Source organism: Pristiophorus japonicus, chromosome 2 (assembly GCF_044704955.1).
Source record: "Pristiophorus japonicus isolate sPriJap1 chromosome 2, sPriJap1.hap1, whole genome shotgun sequence".
Taxonomy (NCBI): Eukaryota; Metazoa; Chordata; class Chondrichthyes; family Pristiophoridae; genus Pristiophorus; species Pristiophorus japonicus.
This window is the reverse complement of record NC_091978.1, coordinates 150619523-150641426: the sequence shown is the minus strand read 5'-3', so window position 1 is coordinate 150641426 and position 21904 is coordinate 150619523. Positions and strand designations below refer to the sequence as shown.

The 21904-nt window shown below is 43.5% G+C and overlaps 1 protein-coding gene across 7 annotated transcripts in view; it reads left to right on the top strand.

Annotated features, from left to right (window-relative positions):
- The window catches only part of exoc1 (exocyst complex component 1), a 136508-nt gene that overhangs the window by 78693 nt on the left and 35911 nt on the right, over nucleotides 1–21904 (top strand). For 4 of the 7 annotated variants that reach the window (XM_070869927.1, XM_070869916.1, XM_070869926.1 and 1 more), the window contains 3 exons: nucleotides 4637–4786; nucleotides 8735–8840; nucleotides 12729–12773. In XM_070869927.1, coding sequence (XP_070726028.1) covers nucleotides 4637–4786; nucleotides 8735–8840; nucleotides 12729–12773 — 301 coding nt within the window. The remainder of the gene's footprint in view (nucleotides 1–4636; nucleotides 4787–8734; nucleotides 8841–12728; nucleotides 12774–21904) is intronic. The other 3 variants (XM_070869931.1, XM_070869928.1, XM_070869921.1) reach the window with 1 other exon arrangement.

Below are 21904 nucleotides of genomic sequence, written 5' to 3'. Positions count from 1 at the left end.
CCAGCCATTGATGGGGCATTGTGTGCAAATTGTTAACAGGTTTATTGGGTATGAAGTGAATAGTGTCCGTGTCGTGACATAGAAACATAGAAAATAGGTGCAGGAGTAGGCCATTCGGCCCTTCGAGCCTGCACCACCATTCAGTAAGATCATGGCTGATCGTTCCTTCAGCACCCCTTTCCTGCTTTCTCTCCATACCCATTGATCCCTTTAGCCGTAAGGGCGATATCTAACTCCCTCATGAATATATCCAATGAACTGGCATCAACAACTCTCTGCAGTTAACAACTCTAAGTGAAGAAGTTTCTCCTCGTCTCAGTCCTAAATGGCCTACCCCTTATCCTTAGACTATGTCCCCTGGTTCTGGACTTCCCCAACATCGGGAACATTCTTCCCGCATCTAACCTGTCCAGTCCCGTCAGAAACTTGTATCTTTCTATGAGATCCCCTCTCATCCTTCTAAACTCCAGTGAATACAGGCCCAGTCGATCCAGTCTCTCCTGATATGTCAGTCCTGCCATCCCGGGAATCAGTCTGGTGAACCTTCGCTGCAGTCCCTCAATAGCAAGAATGTCCTTCCTCAGGTTAGGATACCAAAACTGTACACAATATTCCAGGTGAGGCCTCACTAAGGCTCTGTACAACTGCAGTAAGACCTCCCTACTCCTATACTCAAATCCTCTAGCTATGAAAGCCAACACACCATTTGCCATCTTCACCGCCTGCTGTACCTGCATGCCAACTTTCAATGACTGATGTACCATGACACCCAGGTCTTGTTGCACCTCCCCTTTTCCTAATCTGCCGCCATTCAGATAATATTCTGCCTTCGTGTTTTTGCCACCAAAGTGGATAACCTCACATTTATCCACATTATACTGCATCTGCCATGCGTTTGCCCATTCACCTAACCTGTCCAAGTCACCCTGCAGCCTCTTAGCATCCTCCTCACAACTCACACCACCACCCAGCTTAGTGTCATCTGCAAACTTGGAGATATTACACTCAATTCCTTCATCTAAATCATTAATGCATATTGTAATTTAATCTACTCCATGCACCGAGCTTTCCGAGAAATAGGGTGTGGATGTAAAGGGGGTTGGAAGAACGTGATCCATCTTCCCTGAATTCTCTCTCTCCCCTCTGACCCCCCCCCCCAAGACACTCCCGTTCTCTCTCTCTCTCTCTCTCTCTCTCTCCCTCTCCCCAGCCCCCTCTCTTACCCCCCTCCCCCGCCATCTCGCCACTCTCTTACCCCTCCTCCCAAGGCTCTTTTCTTCTCTTTTACCCCCAGCCCTCTCTCTTCCTTCGGCCCCCCCACCTTGGCCCTCTCTCTTACCCCCAACTCCCTAGCCTTCTCTCTCCCCGCCTCCAAGGCTCTCTCTTTCCCCCCACCACCAAGGCTCTCTCTGCCCCCCGCCCCCAAGGCTCTTTCCCCCCCCCCGCCTCCCCCCCCCCAGGCTCCCTCTCTCTCTCCACCCCCCGCCAAGTCTCTCCCTCTCTCTCTCCTCTGCTCCCCACCCCCCCAAGTCTCTCTCTCTCCCCCCACCCCACCTACCCAAGGCTCTCTTCTCCCCCCACCCCAAGGCTCTCTTCTCCGCCCCCCCCCCCCCGGCCAAGGTTCTCTTCTCTCCCCCCACCCCCCCCCGCCAAGGCTCTCTTCTTCCCCCCCCCCCCCCCCCCCGCCAAGGCTCTCTTCTTCCCCCCCCCCCCCCGCCAAGGCTCTCTTTCCCCCCCCCCCCCAAGACGTGTGCTCTCTCTCTTCCCCCCCCCGCTCCCAAGACTCTCTCCCCCGCCCCCCCTCCTGACTCTCTATCCCCCCCGCCCCCCATAGACTCTCTCTTCCCCCCCCCCCCCCGCACCGCCCCAAGGCTCTCTCTCTCTCTTTTGCCTCCCCCCTGCCCAAGGCACACACTCTCTCTTTCTTTGTCTCCCCCCAAGACCCTCACTCTCCCCTGCCCCCCAGGCGCTCTCTCTCCCCCGTGTGCCCCCCAGCAAGGCTCTCTTTCCCCCCCCCAGACTCTCTGCCCTGCCCCCCCAACCCAAGACTCTCTTACTTTCCCCCGCCCCCCTGACTCTCTCTCTCTCTCTCTCTCTCTCTCTCTCCCCCGCCCCCCCCAAGACACTCTCTCTCTCCTCCTCCCCCCCACCCCCGCAAGACACACACTCTCTCCCCCTCGCTCCCCCACCCCCCCAAGACACACACTCTCACTCTCTCCTCCCCCCCCGACCCCAATGCTCGCTTTCTCCCCCGCCACCCTCCCAAGGCGCGCTCTCTTCTCTTCCCCCCTCCCTTCCCCCTCCCAAGGTTCGCTCTTTCCCCCGCCCCCCCCCCATACACACTCTTCCCCCCTGCCCTCCCAAGACACACACTCTCTCCCCACCCCCTCCCCCAAGTCTCTCTCTCTCTCTCTCTCTCTGCCCCCCCCCCCGGATCCTGTCTGAGGTGCAGTGGGAGGCTCGGGGTCCGGCAGCTTGGGAATGAACGTGTTCGGGGGCCTTACTTCCGGTTCTGGGCGTTGGGAAGATGCATGCGCAGAAAATCGTTAGTACAAATTTTGCTTGGGGTGGTGGTGGCAGAGTCGGGAGACTCATGCGCAGAAAGCAGTTAGTACAAATAGTTACTCAGTATTTATATTGTGCCATTCACACGCTCATGATGCCCCAAAGTGCTTCACAGCCAATGAATTACTTTTAAAGTGCAGTCACTGTCGTTTTGCAGGCAACAATGAAATAAATGACTTAATTAATCTGTTTTTAGTGATGATTGAGGGAGGAATGTTGTCCAGAACACTGGGAGAACTCTTTACTCCTCTTTGAATTAATGTTATGGGATTAATGTTACGGAGTGACTGCTGACAACGATCGAAAGCTGATGACAATGACCGGAAGCTGTACAGAAGCGTTTTGCAAATTAATTTGGAGATATCAATTATGATTCTGCTGTTTTTCACAGAGCTCGTGAGACCCGAAGGCCCGCTCCATCTTCCCGACATTTGTTCCCAGGCTCACTCCGTGTCCCCGACATGTTTTCCCACAGACCCCATGAGTCCCGAAGCGAATGACCAAAAAAACACACTGCACATGCGCATCTACTTCCGGTTCGTTGGCAGCAGTCACGTCCTTAATGTCATGGGATTTTTTATTTCCACCTGGATTAACGAGAACTTGATTGAATGTCTCAGCTGAAACAAAAATAGTTGAATGTCTTAGCGGAATGACAGCACCTCCAACATTGCAGCACTCGTTCATTGCTGCATTATAGTGTCAGCTTTAGATCATTTGTTCAAGTTCTGAAAGTGCGCTTGAATCCACAACATTTTGACTCCAGGCAAGAGTGTTACCACTGAACAAAGTAGACACCATATGAGTTGACTATTGATGCATGAAGCAAGATGTCACCAATTACAAATATGTTAGTGTTTTGAATTACAATTAGTAAAATAGGCGTATGTTATGTATTTAATAATTGACTTTGGTCTTGTAATATGTATTTGAGAGAAAACCGGACAGTGTTTTTCTGCCGTAGTTTAAGTCTTTGAAGATTTCACTAGTGAATAAGTTGTTGATTTTTTTCTATTTTCTTAAGAGTACACTATAACTAGACTGGTTGGCATGGAAATCTGTAGTTATATATCAGAGTGAGCATCAGTATAAATCTTTTAAATTTAATGGAATTGGTTGGTTCACCTACTTCAATCAAAAACCAGTATCATCACAATCATAGATTGTTACAACATAGAAACATCCATTCTTAGTTAATTATATAGATGATTGTTGTAAATTGTATTGTATTTAAATTGTATTTAGAATTTACTTTTAGATGGCCAATACTCTCATCGTTGGACAAAAGGCTTTTTCAAGCTCTACCTAACATTTTAATAGTAAATATGGACGTCAATACAAATCAAAGCTTTAATTCAGCAAGAGGTACTGGGAGCCAATTTTAGGCAGCGAGTTTTTTAGTTTTTGAGTAGGGAGAATATGGCGGACCAAATTAGGAGACCAGTCACATTGTGATGAGTAATGAACAAAAACGTACAGGGCTGTTTTTATCACATTGGTAGCCTAGGTTAAGATCAGTATGAGGTCTTAACATAGAATAATCCATCAAGTGATATGCCTTTTGTCCAAAGATGAGAGTATTGGTCATCTAAAAGTAAATTCTAAATGCAATTTAAATCAACAGGATATTTTTAACTAATTTTGCTTATCTACATCCGTTTATTTAATGACTGGATTATATGAGCTTTTGTAGTGAATATTTCCAACTTTTTTCCCTCACGCAACTTTCTGTTGATGGTAAACTCTGAAATGTTTTCACTGCTTTCTATAGATAGAATTGATACAGAATTTGTGCCTGAATGTTTCCTTTATGACTTGAAAATACACAATGTGACTTGAAATGTTACCAACCAGGTGCAGCTTTTAGAGTGATCCTATCAGTACACTGGATTTTATATTGATTATATTTATTTTTACTCAATTTGTTTAGTAATTATAATCATTCTCCAAATGGCTCAGCAGGTTATCATGTAGTGTGGCAGAAAGGTACCAGGTTAAATTCTGGCCAACGCAGAGTTATTAGCTATAACTTAATACAGCAGTGGATTATTTATGGCATTTTTGTTTTTAGGGACATGATCAAAGCTCTACCTTGGCTCAGCACTCCGTTGAGCTGACTCTTCCTAAACACCTTCCTTTCCATCGAGATCTACTTAGATATGCCAAGCTAATGGAATGGTTAAAGAATACTGACTGTGAGAAATATGAAGGTTTGAATAAGGTAAATAAATGACTTGTACTGAATCATAGGTGCATATGGTTTACCATCTATTTTGATGTTTTGAATTTGAAGAAATTAAAATGTTGCATTGGGTTATTTACAGCATCAACATTTGTTGAAAGTGTGTTTCTTTTGGCCGCCTTCCCCATTTCTCAGATATCTAATTAAATGAGATGGACCAACCAAAATGGTGCCATTTGTGGTTTTGATCACTTTTGAATTGGTAATACACCAGTACAGTGCAATATGTGTGCCACTTTATTGGCTCTTGATAGATTATTATTTTTGTTGATCAGCAATCAAGGCAATAGTGCCTTTTATAAGTAGTTAAGTCTTGAACTATTACATGTAGAATCTGGCTTCATATAAATTATTAAGCTTTTTACTTATGGAATTTTTACATTGTTATTAATCCTAGAGTTTTAATTAAATTAGTAGCTGCCAGAGTTGTGTTGTTTTCAAAATAATTTTTTGAATTGGGCTTTAAATATTAAATATTTTAATCATATTAAACAAAGTTCAACCCAAAGCTTTAGTTCATCTGTTTCTTAATAAATTCATAATATACCTTTAAAGTGATTGTCTAAACATTGAGGTTATAGAGTTTCAGATCTTCCACGCTCAGTGTACCAAAAATCTTAAGAGTTTGGAAAAAATTACATTTATACACCTAATTACTCATAGGTACATAAGAAATAGGACCAGGTGTTGGCCATTTGGCCCCTGAAGCCTGCTCTGCCATTCAGTAAGATCATGGCTGATCTTCCACCTCAACTCCACTTTCCTGCCCAATCCCCATATCCCTTGATTCCGTTAGTCCAAAAATCTATCGATCTCAGCCTTGAATATACCCAATGACTGAGCATCCACTGCCCTATGGGTGAACATCCACTGCCCTATGGGTAGAGAATTCCAAAGATTCACGACGCTAAATGAAGAAATTTCTCCTCATCTCAGTCCTAAATGGCCGACCTCTCAATCCTGAGACTATGCCTCTCAGCATCTACCCTGTGAAGCCCTCTCAGAATCTTATGTTACAATGCGATTTCATTCTTCTAAACTCAAGAGAGTATAGGCCCATTCTATTTAATCTTTCCTTATAGGTCAACCCTCTCCTCCCAGGAATCAATCTAGTGAACTCTTGTTGCACCCACTCATTGCAATAATACTTACTGAAAGGCTGTCTTTCCTTTGTAGCCATATATTCATTCCTTTCTCTTTGTTTGGACCCTCATATATAGCATTTGGCTTAACCTTTTCCTTTCCTTTACTTAACTTAAAAGTTTTGATATTCTTCTCTGGCTTTGAAGTACTTCCACTTTTTAAAGAACTAAGATAAGCACACAGATAACAAAGATTTGAAGCTTTGTTTATTCTGTGTGGTTCAAAGTATCATTCCAGCTTCCCTGTGATTCCTACCTTCTGTCCCACCAATCTGCACTATTGCTTTCATTGGCATCCATTATTGCAAATAAAGTCCTGGAGCTTTTCTGGTGCATGGGATTGAATTCTAAATTTGAAAATATTTCGCTGCACCCCTTTGCTTTACTTATGATCATGAACTGAATTTGCATGATATGCTAAGTGTCTTTCTTACTAAAATTACTATTGCAATGTTATATGGCAGACAATACATTGATAAATAGGTCTTTGTCACACAACTCGATTAGAACTAAAACTATTCACAATTATTTCAGTTTTTTAATACACATTTTGTATTGCCCTTTAAGTATTAGTGCAGCAACTGCTCTGGCTAGCTGTCTGCAGTTCTTGTTCTGCAAGGGTAATAATGTATTTCTTCTTAAAAATAAACATGCTATTATAAACTTCTGTTTTTCTTCTATTTAAACCTTTTGTTCTAAAACTGATAGCTTTGATCAGGAGAAATAATTTAGATTAAAGGATGATACTGAGCAACTAGGCTGCAGGTAACTGAGGATTAAGATGATAGTGTAAAATGTAAAGGCATAATTTCAGAGGGCTGAGGACATTCTCTGAACACTTTGATTAAATGACAGATATGAGATTGTAATGGTGAATAATTTACATCCACAGGCGATACAGTCATGCAGGTTTGCAATGGAATTAATATGTATATTATAAAAAAGAAATAGAAGGCTAAGTGCAAGAAGCTCATCCCTTCATCAGTCTTCTGATGTATTTTGTTCCCTTGACCATACTGAGTACTCACACTGTTTTACATAGTTTTGTAAGAATTCTCCTAAATGTTCATGAACAGACAGCACATATAATTTAGTGCTTTCAATGTTCTAGAGTTAAGATGGATGAGTGTAGGTTATGGAACCCTATAATTATATAATTATTAAAAAGAGAAATATATCTGCAGAGGTACTACAAATGAGGTACCACATTGTGCTTTGAGCTTAACTCAATACTGAGGGTCCCTTTCCAAAATAAAAGTCAGCACAAGAGGTAAAGTTCTTTATTTCGCTTATTTTCTTCCTCAAATTACTGAGGATATTTCTCAGTATGTATACTACCCAGTTCTAACTCGTGAATATTATTTATGAAATCTGTTTATTATGGGATGGGGGGGATGTTAGTTGTGGATTGGAAACCTTGCAATCAACAACCTGCATTTATATCGCGCCTTTAACATAGTAAAACATCCCAAGGCGTTTCACAGGAGCATTATCCAGCAAAATTTGATACCAAGCCACATAAGATATTAGGACAGATGAGCAAAATCTTGGTCAAAGAGGCAGGTTTTAAGGAGCCCCTTAAAGGAGGAGAGAGAGGCGGAGAGGTTTAGGGAGGGAATTCCAGAGCTTAGGGCCTAGGCAGCTGAAAACACGGCTGCCAAAGATGGAGCGATTAAAATCATGGGTGTGGAAGAGGCCAGAATTGGAGAAGCGCAGAGATCTCAAAGGGTTGTAAGGCTGCTGAAGGTTACAGAAATAGTGATGGGCGAGGCTGTGGAGTGATTTGAAAACAAGAATGAGAATTTTATAAAATTGAGGCGTTGCCAGATCGGGAGCCAATGTTGTTCAGCGAGCACTGGGGTAATGGGTTTCAGTTCGTTTCCTACTACTTTGTGGCACAATCTAAATTATTAGTCCAACATTCTAGGTAGCTGTTGTGCATGTATAGAACATCTTGACTATTCTTGCTGTGATAGTGTGGAGGTGGTGGGGGAAGAGGGGACAGAAAGGGGAAATAAGCAAAGTCTTTCTGGAGTTAAGATAGCTCCAAGATGATGTATTTGATGATGAAAGATTTGTATTGAGTCAACCTTCCATGGTAGATTTCGGAACCTGATAAATCAGCCAGCAAAGCACTGATGATTGACCAAACCAGCTGGCTTGTTTTGGGGAGTTTGATGGTAATCTCTAGACTGGTGGTTGGAATTCTTCCTGTGCAGCTCCAGGTGATCCTGCAAGCCAAGGTCATAACAGTTACAATGGTTCTGACTGGACAAGCAGCAGCAAGATACCAATGTTCTGTGCTGCAGGCCTGCATGGTCTTAGCTGATTAACTCCGTGGTACCTCTATGCTTACTTGGTGGTCCCTAAACTCTGGCTGCCTTCCACTTAAGCTCTCTGGACATAGTTAAGTGCGGAGTGTGCACTCTTCGTCAATCAAATAAAGTCTGTGGATTTCTCAGCAGATTGATTCTTGATTCTTACACACTTGTAACTGATTATTGCTGCTTGACTCAAATGATTATTTTATCCATTAAAGAGTGTGTGCCTTCATATAATATGAAGGGAGTGAAGGGTTATGGGGAGTGGGCAGGGAAATGGAGCTGAGCCCAAGATCAGATCAGCCATGATCTTATTAAATGGCGGAGCATGCTGGAGGGGCCAAATGGCCTACTCCTGCTCCTATTTCTCAAGTTCTTATATTACCTCACAGTTGAATTTACAAAGTGCCCAGTAGGACAGAGTATATTAAATATATGAATATGTAGCCTTTTTTTCTTTGCAGAACTATGTAGACTATATATCCAGGTTATATGAAAGGGAAATTAAGGAATTCTTTGAAGTTGCAAAGATCAAGATGACTGGCACATCAAAAGAAGGAAAAAAGTTTGGTAAGTCTGTCCTTCCATCCGCAGGGGACCATCTAATTGAATAAGGTCCTTCGTCAATATAAACAGTACCTAGCTCCCAGTCTTAGAAGATGCAAAGAAATTTGCAGAAAGGAAAGTGTTTCTTCAGTGATGCTGGTATCATCTTGGTATAATTGGTATTTTCTTCCTCTTGAAGTTGCATAATGTGATTTTATTATTTACTCATATTTACTGAAGCTTGCTTCACTTTTGATTACCACTTACCAATATTTGTAGGATCTGTATTAATGATTGTCTGAAAAGTGGCATCTTATTTATAATGAGCAAAAGTGAGCATAGAAGTTACTTTTGTTCAATTTTTGCTGGATGGTCAAATAATGAGCAATGTTGAGAAGGTAGCCAAATGGAGAAATGCGCAACAATTAATTTTAGAAGTTTTTTCGTCTTTGCATTCAAAAAATTTGATCATGATTAAATATATTACACCAGACTAAATTTTAAAGGGGTTTTATATAACTAAATGTTGCATGAATTTTGCTCCATTGTTTGCTTATTTCCTAATTTGATTGGATTGATATGCTGGTATATTTTGTATGGATGAACAATATAAATTAACTCTTATGTACAATTGAATAAATATTAGCTGAAGCCACTGAAAAAATGACCCATTTGATGTTCATGGCATTAGTATTAATTCATTTTAAATTTGAATGTTTCTTTTTAATCATTTCAGATGTTTGAAGCTCCATTTTTGAAATACCTTCATTCATTTTGGAGAAATTACATACTTTGATTACAATGATGTATTCTGTATAGATTCTGAACACACTTGAATCATTATGTAGTTGCATTATAACACTGATACTGCTTAGATGATTTCTGTTGCTTAATTGGCAGTTACATTTTTATCTTTTCACTGGATTCAAGTCATGAGATAGAGGGGCAATGCTTGTTCACAATTTTTTGAGAAGAAATTGCACCATTTCATTTAGCCAAATTCAGCAATCTCAAATTAAGCCAAATTGAATTTGCTGGAAAATGTGTTTGAATAATGTATAAATCCTATTTAGATTGTTCTAAACAATAGAGCAGGATTTTTGGCAGTGTTACTCTTATTTACCAAGAGGGTTGGAACTGACTGGTTTTCTGGTTTAAGTGGTTGAGTGAAATTGATATTTGTGTAATTGTATTAAGTGGTGTAAAGAATGTTTCAGTTGTTTGGAGTTTCAGTGGGAAGGCTCCACATGTTAACTGGCTGCTGACTGGAAGTAGTAACTTGTGTGTTTAAGGTCCGAAAAGGAGTTAAAGATAAAAAGCAGTTTAGTGGAGAGACATTTTGGCAGAACAAGATGAATTTTTTAAGGGAGTTGGCACTGTTGAATGGGTTAGGGCTGGGGAGACATTGGTCTATGAAAAATATTATTAAAAATTTAAATCCCTACACTTTTTCCCACAAGCTGGAATTGAGATGGCAATTGGGGATGCTAAACAATTGGCATGTGTGCCATGCAAGATGTGGCCCATCCTGGATGCTCAAAACTATCTAGGGGAAATGCATTTGCCTGAAGTGCAAATTTATTGAGTCTCTTAAAAATCAATAGCTGGACCCTGTAGTCACTGTGCATTATATATAGGAAGAAAAATATCTGAAAGCAGAGGAGATAACAATGCAGACCAATTATTAGGACCGATTCATGTAACTGCAGCAAGGAAGATAGGAATGATCCAGGATGTATTTGCATGAATGCAAGAAGCACAAAAAACAAAATAGGTAAGTTAAAAGTGAGCATAAATGTGGCACTACTCGACATCCTAGGAGTTACTGAAACTTGGTTAAAGAACGATAAATGAGGAGCAAACCTACAGTGTTATGTGTGTCTCAGGATAGAGAAGAGGTGGAATGGCACTGTTCCTCAGGGAAGGTTTATACCCTGCTGAAAGAAAGAAACGGGGAATCAGCAGTAGGATAGACAGCAATGGTAGTGGTGTATGGGGATGTATCAAGAGTGCTGTCTGACCGGCTGAGTATTTCCAGCATTTTCTGTTTTTATATCAGAGTGGAACAAGTTGCCAATGGGGGGGTGTCAAAGTCAAAGCTGTTGGTAGTGAAGTCCCACAGAGATCAGGATTGATATACTGTTCACTATCATTTTATAAATGACTTGGAGAGCAAAGTATTGTCCAAGATGACACCAAGTTGGATACAGTGGATGTAGATGCTACTCAATGTGCAATAATCCAATGGGACCTGGATAGGTTAGAAACATAGAAACATAGAAAATAGATGCAGGAGTAGGCCATTCGGCCCTTCTAGCCTGCACCGCCATTCAATGAGTTCATGGCTGAACATGCAACTTCAGTACCCCATTCCTGCTTTCTCACCATACCCCATAGGAGAGGTAGTGAAGGTTTAACAATGATGAATGTAAAGTCAAGAATCATAGATGTTTACAACACAACAAAAGGCCAGTTGGCCCATTGTGTCTATGCTAGCTCTTTGCTGGACCAATCTGAAACTAATCCCTGTACCCAGCTTGCTTCCCATAGCAATGTGCCTTCTCTGCTTTAAATGTTTATCTACTCGTCCCTTAACTAACAAACTGTGATAAAGCATTCCATGCTCAAGGAATTGTATAAAAACTCTCCTAACCACTCTTACCACTCTCTTGATAACTTTAAAATGATGTCCCCCCCCCACCCCCCCCCACTTCATCAAACAAACCTAAATTAAATATTCTATCCCAATTCATTCTGCCAAAAACCCTGCATAGTTTTAAAAATCTTTGAAATCTTCTCAGACTTCTCTGCTCCAGTGGAAATAGTCTCAATATCTCAAGTCTGCTCCAGTAACTAGTTTCTCATCACTGGCATCATCCTGGTGGATCAACACTGTAGAATTCCTTATGAGGCTAGGTAGAAGAAGTGAGACCGTGGAGTACATGTTATATGACAACATGCCTGAAGTAACAGAGCAGGAAGGAGTTCTGAGGGTTTTGATCGATAGGTTTTAAAACTGTCAGGTCAGTATTTTCAGGTGATCAAAAAAGCAAATAAAGTGTTGAGTTGCAAATCTAAGGAAGTAATGTTGAAGTTGTTCCTGATCTTGTATGAGACTGTTTCTGGACTACTGTGTTAATTTTTGTCTCCATTACAGGACAGACATAGAATTATTGTAGAAAGTCCAAGGGAGAGTCATGAGGCTGATACTGAGCTAAGAGGGCTGAGTGAGGAAATGTTGACTACTGGGACTTTGCTGTCTGGCAGCGAAGAGGAGTTGGTGGAGGTATTTATGTTTTCAGGGATAGAGAAAGAAAGTTCTTCTATCAGATGCAGGAATAGGAGACGTTAAAGGGTATCGAAGAAAATTTAGAGAATTTTTTTTTAATTAAGGGGGGGGTGATAGAAATGTGGAATACTAGTGAGGGTGGTGGAATAGAAAACTTTGATAAGGATTTACAAATGATTAGATAAATTCCTCCTGCAAAAGGGGATACCGAGTATATTGTTCTAAAGTATTATTTTGGCCATGAAAATCCCATTGGACTACCCTTTCAAACCCACTCAATTCACTCATCAAAACCCATCATAATTTCAAAATCCTCAATTAAATCTCTTGGCCTTCGTGTTTAGTATCCCAAAACTTCCCTGATGACTACAAATATATTATAAGCCAGTCTGAATATTGTCAAGATAATGTCTGCTAAAGGGAACTATGAAATAATGTATATTTGTATAATAGCATGCTTTGGCTGATATACAGAATAACATCACCATAGTTGTGTCTTGCATGCATGTGCTTCTCTTTCTGCCTAGTATCTAACAAACATCATTCATCTACATGGTTTGTGCTACAGGCATTTAATCTAACCTATCTTTGTGTTTTGATGCCTGCTACCTAATCCCACACAGCTACACTTCCTCGAAAAGAGAGTGCTGTCAAACAAGACCTAGAGAGTGAGTATTGCATCCTTTGTCGAGCTGCTATCTAATATCTCTCATTAGACTCTAACAAAATAAAAATGTTAACATTCTTTTCAATTATCTGCAACTATGTTGGATAATGGCTTCGTGATTTGAAGGTTTAAGTATATGATTTCAAGAGCCTAGTGAAAGTTGATGAATTTTTTCATTGTGGGTGTGAATGTTGGCTAAGAATATACATTAAGTGCTGTCACTTTCTTATTTGCATAGTTGAAAAAGTTAGCATTTAAATACAAGTGGTACATGTTTTAAATGTTTAGAAAATGCTGAATATACTCTCAATATTGTACTGTAAGTAAATTAATATATTTCTACAATATCAGTTTTCTCAATGATAGCATGTAAATATATGAATTATGATACTCAAATTGCAGTTTACTTACTGACACAGTAAGATGTATTCAGTTATTGAAAGGGCAAAACAATGCCTTGTCAAGGTCCATAGTGAGGCACACCACCAAATTTGAAAAGAGTAAGAGAAGACTAGTTATTATGCAAAGTTTAGATTTAAAAGCTTGTGGGTTGTAGAAAAAAAGAATACTGTGGGAAATAAGTTTCATAGTTTTGAGATCCTAGGTATTACGCTCAAAATAAAGGATGAAATAAAGGATGAAGCAATGAGTAAGTGTGACCTTAGCTCCTTTAATTAGACTCCAGAGTGCAGGTACCGCGTGGGTGGCTTGCTTTATATACCATGCTCCCATGGGATGCAGGGATCCCTTGGGACTCCAACAGGTAGGTCCTCTGGTGGTGGTGTGATACAGGTTGCCAAGGGTTAAATACATAACATCACTCCCTCGTAAAGTCAATAGTACACTTATTTACAGGGTGAGACGATCTGGGGCTTTTCACTCCCTTGTCCATCATCTCGGTACAAGTGGGTGAGTTGGTTGATTCTTCACTGGGCTGCTGGGCAGCTGGCCTTGCCAGGCTGCTGGGGATGATGAGTTGGGCTTCGTGGTCAACTACGATGTTGATTGCCACTTGTGTGTGTGTGTGTGTGTTGGAAGGTCAAAGTTGGTGGTGTCCTCTTCGGGTTGCTTGTAGCTGTTAGTGAACCGCAATTTGATTTGGTCCAAATGCTTTCTGCAAATTAGTCCATTGGCCAATTTGACCTGAAAACGCCCTACTCCCTTCTTTGGCTATGACCGTGCCAGCAAGCCATTTGGGACCATGTCCATAATTGAGTACAAACACAGGATCATTGACCTCAATATCGCGTGACAAATTTGCGCGATCATGGTACATGCTTTGTTGATGCCGCCTGCCCTCGATGTGATCATGGAGATCAGGGTGGACAAGAGTGAGCCTTGTTTTGAGCGCCCTTTTCATGAGCAGCTCAGCTGGGGGAACCCCGGTGAGTGAGTGGGGTCTGGTGCGGTAGCTGAACAGAACTCTGGTCTGCAGGGAGCCTTCCGACATGCGTTTCAAGCTTTGCTTGATGGTCTGAACTGCCCGTTCTGCCTGGCCATTGGATGCGGGCTTGAACGGGGCAGATGTGACGTGCTTGATCCCATTGCGGGTCATGAATTCCTTGAATTCAACACTGGTGAAACATGGCCCATTGTCCCTGACTAGGACATCAGGCACATCGTGTGTGGCAAATATCGCTCGTAGGCTTTCGATGGTGGCGGTGGACGTGCTTACAGACATTATTACACATTCAATCCATTTTGAATAAGTATCCACAACAACCAAGAACATTTTGCCTAGAAATGGGCTCGCATAGTCACCGTGGATCCTAGACCACGGTTTGGAGGGCCACGACCACAAACTTAGCGGTGCTTCTCTGGGTGCATTGCTCAGTTGAGAGCAAATGTTGCACTGGCGCACGCATGATTCTAAATCTGAGTCGATGCCGGGCCACCACACATGGGATCTGGCTATGGCTTTCATCATTACAATGCCTGAGTGGGTGCTGTGTAGGTCACGTATGAACGTTTCTCTGCCTTTCTTGGGCAAGACCATGCATTTAACCCATAAAAGACAGTCCGCCTGTAAGGACATTTCGTCTTTGCGCCTGAAGATCGGCTTAATCTCTTCCTGCATCTCCACTGGGACGCTGGACACATGGAGGACACACTTCTTTTTACCAGGGACAGTAAAGGATCCTGGCTTGTCCAGGTCCTGATCTGGCGGGCCGTAACGGGTGACTTTTCGATTTCAAATGCATCCATCACCATGAGCAAGTCTGCAGGCTGTGCCATTTCCACCCCGGTGGTGGGCAATGGTAGCCGACTGAGAGCATCAGCGCAGTTCTCTGTGCCCGGCCTGTGGTGGATTACATAGTTGTATGCCGACAGCATGAGCGCCCATCTTTGGATGCAGGCAGAGGCATTGGTGTTGATCCTTTTGCTCTCTGAGAATAGCGATATTGAGCGGCTTATGGTCAGTTTCAAGCTCAAACTTGAGACCAAACAAGTATTGGTGCATTTTTTTCACCCCGTAAACACACGCCAGAGCTTCTTTTTCAATCATGCCGTAGGCCCTTTCGGCCTTGGACAGACTCCTGGACGCATAAGCAACCGGTTGCAAAATCCCCGATTCGTTATAACACACCCGACCCCGTATGACGACGCATCACAAGCTAGCACTAATCATTTACATGGGTTATACAGGACGAGCAATTTGTTAGAAGACAACACATTTCTGGCTTTCTCAAAGGCAGCCTCTTGTGAATTCCCCCATACCCAGTCGTCTCCCTTACATAGTCGCACATGTAGGGGTTCTAGCAAGGTGCTTAACCCGGGTAGGAAATTACCAAAATAGTTGAGAAGTGCCAGGAACGACCGCAGCTCCATCACGTTCTGTGGTCTCGGCACATTCTTGATGGCCTCTGTCTTGGCGTCGGTGGGTCTGATGCCGTCTGTTGCGATTCTTTTTCCCAAGAACTCGACCTCTGGCGCCAGGAAAACACATTTTGAGCATTTCAACGTGAGTCCCACGCGATCTAGCCGACTTAGAACCTCTTCCAGATTCTTCAAGTGTTCGATGGTGTCCCGACCTGTGACCAGTATGTCGACCTGGAAAACCACGGTGCGTGGAACCAACTTTAGCAGACTCTCCATGTTCCATTGGAAAATTGCCACGGCCGACCGAATCCTGAACGGGCATCTGTTGTAGATGAACAGACGTTTGTGCTTGTTGATGCAGGTAAGGCCTTTCGAAGATTCCTCCAGCTCCTGCTTTATGCAGAACAAGGTCAGGTCCAACTTGGTGAACGTCTTTCCTCCAGCCAGGGTCGCAAATAGGTCGTCTGCCTTGAGTAGCGGGTACTGGTCCTGTAGTGAAAAACAGTTAATCGTTACTTTATTGTCCCCACAAATTCTGACCGTGCCGTCACCTCTGAGTACCGGGACAATCAGACTGGCCCACTCGTTGAATTCCACCGGCGCGATGATGTCTTCTCGTTGCAGCCTGTCTAGCTCAATTTCCACTTTCTATTGCATCATATACGGTACCGCCCGTGCCTTGTGGTGGATGGGTCGTGTACCGGGAACCAAATGGATCTGCACTTTCTCCCCGAGAAACTTCCAATGCCTGGCTCAAATAGCAAAGGAAATCTGCTCAGAACCTGGGCACATGAGGCGTTGTCGACGGACAAAAGCGCTCGGATGTCGTCCCAGTTCCAGCTGATTTTTCCCAGCCAACTTCTGCCAAACAGTGTGGGGCTATCCCCCTTGCACGATCCATAGTGGGAGTTCGTGCACTGCTCCATCATAGGAGACTGTGACTTCTGCGCTGCCACTTACAGGGATCAGTTCTTTGGTGTAAGTTCTTAGCTTGGTATGAATGGAGCTGAGCTTGGGCCTGTGTGCCTTGTTGCACCACAGCCTGTCGAAGGCCTTTTTGCTCATTATGGACTGACTCGCACCCGTTCTGGAATTCCATTCAGTTCAATTTTTAACATTATTGGTGGACATTTTGTGGTGAAGGTGTGTACCCCGTACACTTCTGCCTCCTCGGTTCGAGTCTCTAGTTCAGCCGAATCCACCATGGATCGATCTTCCTCTGCAACGTGGTGGTTTGCAGCTCGCCTGCACATTCGCTGGAGGTGTCCCATTGTTCTGCAACCATTGCACGCATAGTGCTTGAAGCGGCATTGATGGGCCCAATGATCACCTCCACAACACCAACAAGGTATTAACTGTCTCGCATTAACGATTGATGACGGACTCTGGGTCATCGTGCAGCAGCCGGCGATAACGTTCTGCCATGTATATTCCTGCTCGAAAACAACGTTACTTTATGCAGAGTACTGGCCGAAACCTCTTTATGTTGCTAAATTTGTTTGGTGTTATCGTTGGTGGACATAAATGCCTGGGATATCTTTATGGCTTTGCTCCGATTCGGTGTTTCAACAGTGAATAGTTTGAGAAGGATTACCTCATGGCCAATGCCAAGCACAAAAAAGTCTCTCCGCATTTGTTCAAGGAATCCATCAAATTCGCAGTATCCTGCAAGACGCCTTAGTTCGGCGACGTAGCTCGCCACTTGCAGACCCTCCGACCGTTGACACATGTAGAACCGATAATTCGCCATCAAAACGCTTTCCTTAGGATTTGGGTGCTCCCGGACCAGCATACACAATTCTTCATAGGATTTGTTTGTTGGTTTTACCGGAGCTAGAAGATTCTTCATGAGGTCATAGGTTGTTGCCCCACAGACGGTAAGGAGGATCGCCCTTTTGGCAGCATTCCCGTCCCCTTCCAGCTCGTTGGCCACGAAGTATTGGTTGAGTCTCTGCACGGAGGCCTCCCAATCATCCCCTTCTGAGAACTTCTCCAGGATACCAACTGTTCTTTGCATTTTCGCTCGGTTGTTCGTTATCTCGTCGCCAATTATTACGCTCAAAATAAAGGATGAACCCGGGTACTGTAAGGAATGAGTAAGTGTGACCTTAGCTCCTTTAATTAGACTCCAGAGTGCAGGTACCGCGTGGGTGGCCTGCTTATATACTGTGCTCCCAAGGGACGCTGGGATTCCTTGGGACTCCAACAGGTACGCCCTCTGGTGGTGGTGTGATACAGGTTGCCAAGGGTTAAATACATAACACTAGGAAAATGTAAAATAGGTGATCATATTTTCATTTCATTATTGGGACCTCGGTTTGAATCTAGAACAGGTTGATGGATGGAAGTTTCCTCTCTTGTGTTGCTTGCAAAATACTACATGAAACGGGCAATCTCAATGCAGCTCCCAGTAAGCATGGGCCCTAAGTTGGCACCAGGTGGTGTGGGAAAGAATGTTACTCTGCTGCATATGGGGATTTTCTCTTGAAGGTTGTTTCCGTATCTTCACACACTTCCATTGCAATGGTGACAAGTAGCGGAAGAATTTGCAGGCTGATTAACACTCTTGACAGGACATAACCATCTTTATACCAGCCAAAAATCCTATAGGCGGGAGGGTTTTATGGGCTCCCACACTCACCGGACATGAGTATCACGCTGGATGCCAATCCAGAATTCAGAGGTGGAGCTCTGGTCTCTAGAACTGTCTGGAGTGGGGTGGAAACTCTGCACCTTCTAGCTTAGAGACAGGGATACTAGCATTAAGCCAAAGGCTTGCTCCTTCTTTTGAATGTTGGGTACATTGCTGGGGCAGAGGCAATGGTGCTTTGCTTTATATTTATTCTGTACCGTACATTACTTGGGTATGTTTCTGGTGACATTGAGTGCCCAAAATAAGAAAGGATTGTATTTCCCAACACTAAATTTATCACCTCAATGAAAATAAAAACACCAAAAATAGTTTAATTTTTTTTTTAATTTTCTAAATATCTATTGGCTATGGTACAGTTCAGAAGTTAAGTAGTTCACTGATAAATTTTGAAAGTTATGTTTTGTACAAACAATGAGCTCAATTTTCCCCAATTATCTGTGCCATTTTTTTGGCCTGCACCGTTTTTTTTGGAGTAAATTAAAATCTCTAAGTCTCCCCAAAGTTTCTGCACTAGTGTAATTCACTTGGGTACGATTTTTTTTCGGCTACGATTTTTTTACCTCAATGCCACCCGCATCAATTCTGGCCATTTAAGCAAGTTTGGCCAGCTCCGATTTACTCTAATTTTTCTTAGGACGGCGTATATGACCACTCTGGAAAAACCTTCTGGGCAGTTAACAAAATCGGCACAGGTAAGAGAATCAGTGCAGCAGATACAGTTCCACGGCCCGGACAGCAGCAGCAGAGAGGGAGAGGTGGGGGAGGCCTTTCGGCCAAGGTTAGGAGCGGCAACCGACACCGGCAGGGGAGGGAAGCCTTTAGGCCAGGGCTAGTAGTGGCAATCGGCATCGGGAGGGGAAGGCCCTTCGGCCAGGGCTAGCAGCGGCAACAGGCATCGGGAGGAGGGAGGCTCTTCAGCCAGGACTAGCAGCGGTATCGGGAGGAGGAAGGCCCTTTGGCCAAGGTAGCAGTGGCAACCGGCATCGGGAAGGGGAGGCTTTTCGGCCAGGGCTAGCAGCCAGCACCGGGAGGGAGAGGCCCGTTGGCCAGGACTAGCAGCGACAACTGGCATCGGGAGGGGGAGGCCCTACGGCCAGGGTTAGGAACGGCACCGGGAAGGGAGTGGAGGGGGGTGGTGGGAGGGGGATAGACTTTTAGCATAAACACTTTAATAATTTAATGATGAAATGCTGCTGCAATGTGCAAGGTGCTTGTGCAGGTTGCTGTGAGCTGGCCAGAATGTGTTGTCTGTATCACTTTCCAGCCTCAGCCCGCAGTGTCCCTTGTTACCCTGGCAACCCGATCTTTTTGCCGCAGATCTTAGGCTCCACCCCCAAAGCTAAAGGACAGGCAAGGCGGCGCCAGAATGAACAATTCAAATGGGGAAAGTTGGATGATTTTTTTTGCCGTATTTGGGCCCCAAAAAAACAGGCGTAACTCTTCAAGTACGCCAAAAAACAGCTTTGGGGAAAATTGAGCCCCATAATCGGTGATTTCCTTGCAGGTTCACAATTAGAGATTTAAGTGCAGTTTGGATCACAATGTCATTGCCATAATATTGAATTAGACAGAAAATTAATCTTTTTAATTTGAACAATCTTGTTTGATTACTTTATTAAAGGATTTTTTTTGTTTAAAAACCTTTGTGTTTGTATTTTGAATATTTCATGAGTTGGTTCATTACTTACATTGAGCTTTTCTGGGTCTTTTGGACACAACATTTTTTCTAATGATAAATAGCTGGATGTTTTCAGAGTTAAAGGGTTATAACATGGTTTTTGGCTAATACAGATAGTGTCTGGTTGAGCAGTAATGCTCCTGTCACTTGCCCAAACTTTAAACTCCAGAAAAAGAAAATATTTCAGATAAAGACTTACTGGAGTGACCAAAGGACTGCTTTCATGTCTTTGAACATAATTTTAATCCTGCCCTAATTTATAGGATAAAAGTCTCTGTGTAGCAGCTGTAACCAGTGTCTGTAATATAAAACGTATACTTGAGGTTGCATCCACTCCATGGAGCTTTATTGTGTTCACTTTCACAAGGGTAGAGACAGAAGAACTGCTGAATTAGCAAAGGCTATTGAAATATATTTCTCTTCCTGGATATGGAACTGCCAATCCCTGCCATGAGAACTAGGTTACTTAAGTTCAAGTTTCACAAGAATTCGAGATTGTCATTTGTCAATCAAAAGATATAGTTGTATCTGGCTGAATCATTTTTTTTCAGAACAGTCTCTGAAAGCCTAGATATTAGGAATGGTTTAAGAGTCATGGGCATCTAGGTATTATCCTGCCATAGGCCTGAGTGATTGAATAGATAATTGAAACAGTTGAGTGATTGTGCACATGTTCCCTAGCGAATTACAGACTGACCCTGCCCCTCTCCTCCCCCCTCCCCCCACCATAGTAGTCCAGACACACGATTGTTGATTCCTGTCCAACAGAGGAATCAAAAGCAAAATACTGCAGATGCAGGGAAACCAAGTCTACAGTAATCATTTTAAAGTGGTACCCTTCCCCTTACTAGAGAAACTATAAATATTTTATGACATCAAACAAAAGATGTCAATTTTGTCATTAATAATGGGTTCAAAAATGGGAAATGTTCCATTGCACAGTATTTGTCACTGAGCACATAAGTATCTCTGCTATCCCAATTGTTTTTGTTTTTATGGAAAATTTCCAGATGTCCTTTTCATATACTTAACAGAAGTGCTTACCTTACCTTTTTCTACTAAAAATATCAGCCTTGGCTCAGCCGTAGTACACTGATCTCTGAGTCAGAAGGTTGCGGGTTCAAGCTCCACTCCAGAGACTTGAGCACGTAATCTATGCTGACACTCCTGCGCAGTTCTGAGGGCGTCGTCATAGACAGTCCCTCGGAATCGAGGAAGACTTGCTTCCACTCTTAACATGAGTTCTTAGGTGGCTTAACAGTCCAATACAAGAACTACAGTCTCTGCCACAGGTGGGACAGATAATCATTGAGGGAAGGGGTGGGTGGGACTGGTTTGCCACACGCTCTTTCCGCTGCCTGCGTTTTATTTCTGCATGCTCTCGGCAATGAGATTCGAGGTGCTCAGCGCCCTCCCGGATGCGCTTCCTCCACTTAGGGCAGTCTTTGGCCAGGGACTCCGTGTCAGTGGGGATGCTGTACTTTATCAGGGAGGCTTTGCGGGTGGCCTTGTAACATTTCCGCTGCCCACCTTTGGTCCGTTTGCTGTGAAGGAGTTCCAAGTAGAGCACTTGCTTTAGGAGTCTCGTGTCTGGCATGTGAACTATGTGGCCTGCCCAGCGGAGCTGATCAAATGTGGTCAGTGCTTTGATGCTGGGGATTTGGCCTGGTCGAGGACGCTAATGTCGGTGCGTCTATCCTCCCAGGGGATTTGTAGGATCTTGCGGAGACATGGTTGGTGATATTTCTCCAGCGACTTGAGGTGTGTCTGTACATGGTCCATGTTTCTGAGCCATACAGGAGGGCGGGTATTACTACAGCCCTGTAAACCATGAGCTTGGTGGCAGATTTGAGGGCCTGGTCTTCAAACACTCTGGCTGCACTGGTGCACTGGAAGCGGTGTTGGATCTCGTCAATGCCTGCTCTTGTTGATAGAAGGCTCCCGAGATATGGGAAGTGGTCCACATTGTCCAGGGCCGCGC